The 7653-nt window shown below is 42.3% G+C and overlaps 1 protein-coding gene across 4 annotated transcripts in view; it reads left to right on the plus strand.

The window, feature by feature from the left end:
- Positions 1-7653, plus strand: part of agfg2 (ArfGAP with FG repeats 2) — a 14675-nt gene that overhangs the window by 2894 nt on the left and 4128 nt on the right. Inside the window, exons 4-12 of one of the 4 annotated variants that reach the window (XR_004797195.1) lie at positions 1026-1170; positions 1579-1699; positions 1801-1905; positions 2689-2721; positions 4472-4720; positions 5686-5758; positions 5889-5932; positions 6117-6197; positions 7125-7245. Coding sequence is in view for 2 of the 4 variants with exons in the window: in XM_035675028.1 (XP_035530921.1) it covers positions 1026-1170; positions 1579-1699; positions 1801-1905; positions 2689-2721; positions 4472-4720; positions 5686-5758; positions 5889-5932; positions 6117-6201; positions 7124-7245 (977 nt within the window). In the remaining 2 variants the exon portion in view is untranslated. Of the gene's footprint in view, positions 1-1025; positions 1171-1578; positions 1700-1800; positions 1906-2688; positions 2722-4471; positions 4721-5685; positions 5759-5888; positions 6025-6116; positions 6202-7123; positions 7246-7653 lie in introns of those variants that run through there. The other 3 variants (XM_035675028.1, XR_004797196.1, XM_035675026.1) reach the window with 3 other exon arrangements.

Genomic DNA, 7653 nt, shown 5'->3' on the forward strand with positions numbered 1-7653 from the left:
TCATCTGCAGCATAACATACTAATGTGATCAGTCGTAGTGAAGGATTAGAGGTGAGTCGGACAGCAACGAATGTTATTTTATATTTATTAATCAGTTTGTAATTTGGTGTATAAAAGGGCAGAAATCTTAAGTTCACAGAGTTACAACTGTAAAAATTTGAGAAGCTGGAGCCAGTGATTCTTCTCTAGGGATAGAAATGTTGGTCTGTTGGTCCGAACTGAAATATCTCAACAACTACTGAATGAATTGGCCCCAAATTCCGATATTCTTGTTCCCCAGAAGATGAATCCCAATCACTTTGGTGATCCCCTGACTTTCATGTAGTGCTTTCGTCCACTCATATTTGTTTCATTTATGACCTCAAACTAATCTATCAGTCTCAGCTGTACTTTGTCTTTAGTGTTAATTAGCAAATATTAGCATGCTAACATGCTACACTAAGTTGCCAACAATGGTAAAAAAAAAAAAAAGTTTGTCTAAAACTTCCGCTAATGACCAAATACCTGCAGAACCAATGTAATTCCCAGGAGCCTCAGCTGTACTGTTCAGTGCTAACATGCTAAATTAAGATGCTGAATGTCTCCTAAACATCAGCATGTTTGCACTGACTTTAGGGAAGTAGCTTTGCAAGTAAAGTAAGCAAGTAAATTATTATTATTGTTGTGAGCATGTTAGCATTTAGCTCATAGCACCACTGTGCCTCAGTGCTGCTCCACATAGCTGCTAGCATGGCTGCAGACTCAGACTAACCAAAAGGGCACAACAGGGCAAAATTAGATCCAACCAACAATTGATGACGTTTGTTCCAAATTTAGACATTCCCTGTTTGAAATGCGGACGCCTACTCAGAATTAGCTCAAGGATAAGAGCTGCCTTCATGCTGGGAATGAAAGAGCAGTCTAGTTTTTGGGTTTAGCTTCAAGGCCCTAGAAATGTTCTTGACATGTTTGATAGTTGGGTAACTGACTAAATGTCAAGTTAGTCACACAGACTCATTTTAACGGCATCAAATAATCTCTTTCAGGCATTTTTCTAAAAGTAAGAACCGGAGGGATGTCGAGGGTCCTTGGAGCCCAGGGGTCCAGGCCGTGCCCCCTTCCCATGGTCCCTTAGCGAACCAGGCCCCCTCCCATAACCTGCCCCCCAACGCCAGGTCCACAAGGCCGCTGGTGAGAGAGAGCTTAATGTGTCCCTGATTGTGCAAGTAATGGCTTGAGAGAGTAACAGAGATAAATGGGAGAGGAGTGAAAGTGAGAGAATGAGGATTCAAGAGAGAAAGTGGGTTGGTGCGGAAAGAAAAAAGAGGAAGTGAAAAAGAGACAAGTAGCTCAAAGAGTGTCCAAAAAGAAAGAGAATAAAAGGTTAAGAAACTACCTGAATTCACTTCCACACGGCTGCAGAGAGACAGAGACTGATGGGTCGGACTGCGAGAGGCCCAGGTAGCCTCGACATCAAAGCTGCTGCTTATGAATTATTGAGAAAGCATGAAAGAGACTCACTTCTTCTGCCTTTTGTTTCTCTCCTTCTACCTCCCATCTGCTTCTTTTCTCTTTCCTTTCTATGTCCTTGTCCTGCAGTCTCAGTCCCAGCTGCCGCCATGGGATCGAGCTCCTGCGATTTCCCCCGCCGACATGCGGACAGACGTGTTCACCGCTCGGCCGTCGCGCTCCCAAAGCTTCAGAGACCCCTCTCTGAAAGGTCGGAGGCTGATCGGAGGAGTAGATATTGTAGGCCTGAATGTGATCGATCCCTTCACCTGTTTGTGCTTTCTCTTTGTGTGTTGTCCGTCCCTGACACAGATCCCACAATGTGTGGGATAGAAAGACAGCGGCCAGGCTCCCTGTCGTCAGCGCTGGGAGCTCAGAGCCACGCGCCCTCATTCCCCGCCCTCCCACGGCCCTCAGGTGTGTCCCTCACTAGCACCCTCGTTTTTCTGTTCCTTCCTGGTCTCAATCGAACTGGAAAGTGTTTTCGGCATCAGCATACTCACAAATTCTCAATCAGAAAAGCTAGAGGAAAGAGAAAATACTGTTATTTAGATGAGTATAATGTTATATATAACTGTATTAGCCTGTGTCTTTTGCATATTGATGACGAATATACAAAACAAACTTGCTAACTGCCATGATGTTTCCAATATTTGTGAGCCTAATTCCTCCTTCTGTTGCACCTTTTATCCTAAAGTGAGGCAGCTACATGGATCGTCTTGTAAAAATGGATACTCTACCCTTTCCTGTACTGTTCTGCGGGGCTCTAGCTGTACAATCTGGCAGTGCATAGTGTCCGTGTGCTGCCCAGAATGTGCAGATTGTTGAATATTTTCACTGATTCTCACTGATGACGCAATCCCGCTCGTCACTGTTGGCTCCAAGCGTCACTTTGGGGGGAAAAGACAAAGAGAGAGAGAAACTACTTTGCTTGTGGCCGTAATTTTAAGCTTGTCAGTGTTTTTTTTTTCCCCTACCATATCATGTGGATTTAAAATGGCTCCTCGTTATCATCGTAGCACACTGCGTTGCTTTTTTAATGAAAAGCTAAATTCGGCTGGCTGCAGACGCCAGCAAGAACAACAATTTCATATGACGTCAGTGACAGTTTCTCCTCTCTTTTATCCACTCCTTTATCCCTCTTTCTTTTCTGTCTCTGTCTGTCTTATCTCGCTCTCATCTCTTCCCCCGACCTCGTAGCCAGTAGCTCTTTCAAAAACCACTTCACTTTAGGTAAGACCCAGCACCAACTGATGCATTTGAGTGTGTGCTGAATGGCTGAGATCAATAAGCTCTTCCTTGCTGTATCATTCATTATAAAACTGTGTTGCCGTGGCGGCGCTGACCGTGGCTCACGTGCATGTGGATTCGGCTTCATTTTAGAGGGGAGACACGGCACTTTATATTCATTTAGCTGCCCGAGTCACGGCTGGCCAGTGTCACATGCCGCAAATGGGGTCGATATTTTTCTTCATCGGTCAGGTTTCCCACTTCAAAGCCCAGATCTGAAGGCTGGGAGGGTCAAGGAGAGGTGCGCACACACACTGTTCCCTCAGAGGAAAAAGAACAAGTTTAAAGTAATGCTATTTTTAGGCCGTAGCGGCTGCTGCACCCGTCAGCAGAGGGCCGCCGATATTTCGCACCACGTTGGTGTTGAAGCACTTAAAAGCTATGTAGGGCGCAGCTGTAATCCCACAACACACATTAACATCCCAAACAAGTATTCTAGATAGTTCAGGTATGTTTGCAGAGATAGGCTCATATCTCCAGCCCCTGCAGTGGTGTATGATCACATCCCAAAAACATGCAGCTTGACTTTGGTATGCTTTATATCTTCAGATAACCTGCATTAAGTTTGGTCTGGTCTCTGTCACTGACTCCTCAGTAGAGGAAAACAAGCTGTATTTAAAAAAAAAACAACAACACCCGCTTCAGTTGTATCCCCATGCTAACAACTTTGGCTGATACTAGCATGCTTTGTGGCTAATGTTTTGTTGAAAGCTTGCTACCTGATGAAGATGTTAATTGTGGTTTCCTGCCTTTGTTACCGTCTAACAATTGTATTTTTGTGGTTGGTGCTTTGAAAACTATCCAAGAACTTGTTGGCTCGCTGCTGTGGCTTTCGATTTTTTCTTTGTTAATGCTTAACCGCGATGACTGTTCATGCCACTTTATATGTCGAACTGATCCTGCATTTGAGAAGCCTCAAAGCATGAAAATGTTAAACTAGCATGAGACAAATGGCTTTGTTTTAGGTAGTGTATGGATTGTTTTATGTGATTTGGCTTGTATTTGTTGTATCAATAATAATATTATTTCTACATTGTACAGAACAATATGTGCTAGAATCTGATAAATGTCCATGAATTGATTTGGAGTTAGTTTGATAAACAGTATTCCTGAATTTGTTTCAGTCTTAGTCTGTAGTTGTTTAGTAGCTTTCAATCGTATCGTGAGATCTTTAGCAGAAGTTAAGATTCCCATGTTTTCTGGGCACTTTAAGAACTTCTTATCCACTGTGTCCTGAAAACTGAAGTGATCAAAAGCTCCAGAACACCTACTAAATGGACTTTGAGGTAAAACTGCTGTTTCCAAGGTTTAAAACATTGAACCTAGAAGTTCTTAACATGCTCAGAAATGTTATCACCTACAACCTCCTGATCATTTCTCCTGATGATGATCAAGTGATATGATAGAAACCTACAGAACTGCTACTAAATGGACCTTGTGGGGGTCCTTGAGAGGTTCAATCAAGATTTGAACAATTCCACGTGATATGATCATGTTTCAGTCTTGCTTTGTAATATAACTTCTTAATTATGTATTTACTAAGTTGCATTAATTTAAATAGAAATTCAACATTAAGTCACTTTATATAATTAGATCATTTTACCACTTTAATACGAGAGTGTGAGTCAGTTATGAATAAGTTGACGCTCATCTGTCTTTGCACTGACGCTCAGCCCGGTATTCTCGCTCTCAGGTCGTACAATATCGGCCTCGGGGGCCACAGGACCCTTCAGGGCCTTCCCCAAGTCTCTCAGCGTCGACTTTGGAGGTCTGAGCCATCCTCAGGTGCAGCCTCTGCCCCAGTCTCTGTCCCAGCAGCATCATCAGCAGCCTGGAAGTGTCGGCCAGACGACGCCGCCAGTCAGCAGCTCCAACGCCCAGGACAGATACGCTGCGGTGTTACAGCTGGACAGCGCCTTCTCCGACACGTCATCAGCCACAGGTGGGGAACAAAGACGCCTTTAATGTTTTAAATACTGTACTTAAGTAAACCTTTGAGGTTCTTGCCTTTTATTTAAGTATTTCCATTTGATGCCACTTCTACTCCAGTACAACGCCACTTAACAGATACATTTGCTACTTTTCAGACTATAACACACGATAAGCTGATAAAATACAACACATTGTTAAAGATTAAACCAGCTGTTTCCTTGTGAAATAGCAGCGTGACGTCGGAGCTCAGTGTCACCAAAGATTGGTGATTGATTTCCCTCCAAACATCTGAGGTGGCTTCAACAGTTTGAGTCCCAAACTGAGTATTTTTTACACTGCTGCACTGGCACTTGGACTGCAGTGAAGGAGTACTTCTTCCACCACTAGGTAACAGATAGAGAAGCAGAGGGAGAGTTAGAGTGTGCATGTGATGCAGTTTGTTACGGCCAGCTCAACTAGGTTGCATAACATCCTTACTCCAAATGCCAAGGCTTTCAGCAGCTGAATTATGTTCATTGTGTTTGCTCCAGATCATTCACGGTCCGATTCAAAGAACCCCGTTGATACATTTTTATTTATTTTTTTTAAATCGGCTTGTTTAATAACCAAGGCTGCGGTTTTTAATGCATAGGATTCATGTGAGAAGCCCTTGAGCTTTCTACAAGAAGCGTTGTTGTTCTCCACCTTCATCGCGGCCTCCTCCCCGCCTGGCAGAGTAATGAGGTTATTGATTTTCTGCTCCGGCCCAGTTTGATTCATATCAAGCTGAACACAGAGACGATATTTAATTCAGGGGATTAGTAATGATTTTCTTCTCTGATGACTTACATGCTTAAGATCAACAGTTTGAACTCTTTGTGAGATTTTTTTTTTTTTACACACATTTCAAGATAATAGTAGCACTTGATGTCTTAAATTAGCTCTCATTAGAGCCCTGAGGTTATGTCCTGGTCTGTGTGTAATTCTTGTTTACAGCTCCACCTGGTGGTCCTCCGCAGTACAACGCCATCTTCGGCAGCAGGCTCTCGTCAAGCTCTACTCCTGCCAGGTAGAGACAAAAAAAAACCTCTTGTCACATCAGCTTTTGTTTAACATGATAGATTTTTAAATTTCCTGCGCGTGGAGCTACTTTAAAGGTCACTTTCTCATCGATCCTCCGTTTTTCTGCTTGTCCTCAGTTCCCCCGGTGTCGATACGGTCTCCGGCTCCCAGACCTTTGCAAGTAGGTACCAAGCACGAACTGCTAACCTGCACCGTATTTACACTCAGCTCCTTCATCTTTAAAGCCATCCAACACCTCTAATTAAGCAGCAAGTGTGTGACTCAGAGCCTCGTTGGTTTGAATCGACAGGAATGTACCACCACACACTGTGAATTATCTCCCCCTCTCTCTCTGTGCGTCTCAGATTTCCCCAACCCATTCAGCTCCAGCTCCCAGCAGCCCGTTGCCCTCTCCCCCAGTAACCCCTTCAGCAACGCATCAGGAGGTGAGTGAATCATGTTCAGGGGCCTTAAGTCAGTTCTGCTACTTCCTTCGGCACACACGTTTTATGTTCAGGACTTTAACCCTGACCCTGACCCTGACCTTGTAACTTAATTTAACTTAAGCTTTTAAAAAAAGATGATGACGAATATGTTGATCATGAGAAGATGTGGTTCCGTTTTAGAGAAATGGGTTTGTGTGTTTGGGAATTCTTTGCAGAATGACATAATCCAGAACTTTTATTATTCTTAAAATCCAGATTACAATCCAGAAGAAAGTCTTCAGAGTTTACAGTAAAATTTAGTTTCTGTTTGGAGGTTGAAGGAAAAGTTTAAAGCTTTTATATTTTGTTCAGAGTTAATAATAGATAATAGATCAATTATTTAAGTTGCTTAGTCAAACAAATATGGCAAATATTGGCTGGTTTCAGCTTTTTACATGTAAAGATTTTCTATTTTTTCTATTCTGTTTTATATTGTTTTAAATTGAATATCTTTGGGTTTTGGACTGTTAGTCGGACAAAAAAAGACAGCAGGAGACGTCATCTACGGATATTTTTCACAATAATTTGACATTTCATAGACCAGATAAAAAAATCATAATTGATTAATTGGTTAATATAAATATTAGTTGCAACCCTAATCTCTTTCTACACTCAGTCTTAGGTATGATTATTGATTTGTGCCCAATTATGTATTACATTTTGTTAAAACAAGTGAACAAATCATGCACATGATCACACAATTAGTTTCCAAAGCCAGAACGAGAGTTGCTTTAATGCTACAGAGGAGAATAAAACACACTTCAATACTGAATACTGGTAATCGCGAATAGTATATATGTTTGCTATATATGATATTTCTGTATATTATGTAAAATATACTGCGCTGTATCTGCCTTCTCACTTCATGGTGGTGTATTTTTTTCCAGGGCGACTTCCAGTGCGTTTGTCACCTCGCCCACCTCCGTATTTCCTTCGTCTGCCTCCTTCCCAGCACCCACCACCCAGAATGCATTTCCTCATGAGTCAGCCAGCAACCAGGAAGCCAACGGTAAAGTGTGTTTTATAATCCTGTCAATGTACTCTTCAGTTTCATTGAAGTGGTAGAAGTAATTTCCCCACGGGGATTATTAGTTAATTATTAACCCTAACCCTAACCCTAACCCTAAGTATTTCTGATTCTGATTCTGATGAGGATGACCAAGATGATCACAGTATATCCTGTGAGGATCTTCAATGACAATCCATCCAGCAGTTGTTGAGATATTTCAATCAAAATCACATTTTTCAACCTCGTGGTGGCTCTCAAAGAAAAGTCAGCCGATCACAAAAGTCATTAGAATACATTGTCTGGGAACAATTGGTGTATATGTCAGTCTGCACCGACTGACGTTGAATATCATAACATTTTATTCCTGTGGCTAAATGACGGCGCACATACTGAAAACCTTGCACACAC

This window comes from Morone saxatilis, unplaced genomic scaffold, assembly GCF_004916995.1.
Source record: "Morone saxatilis isolate NCDOM2014 unplaced genomic scaffold, NCSU_SB_2.0 Contig4, whole genome shotgun sequence".
Lineage (NCBI taxonomy): Eukaryota > Metazoa > Chordata > Actinopteri > Moronidae > Morone > Morone saxatilis.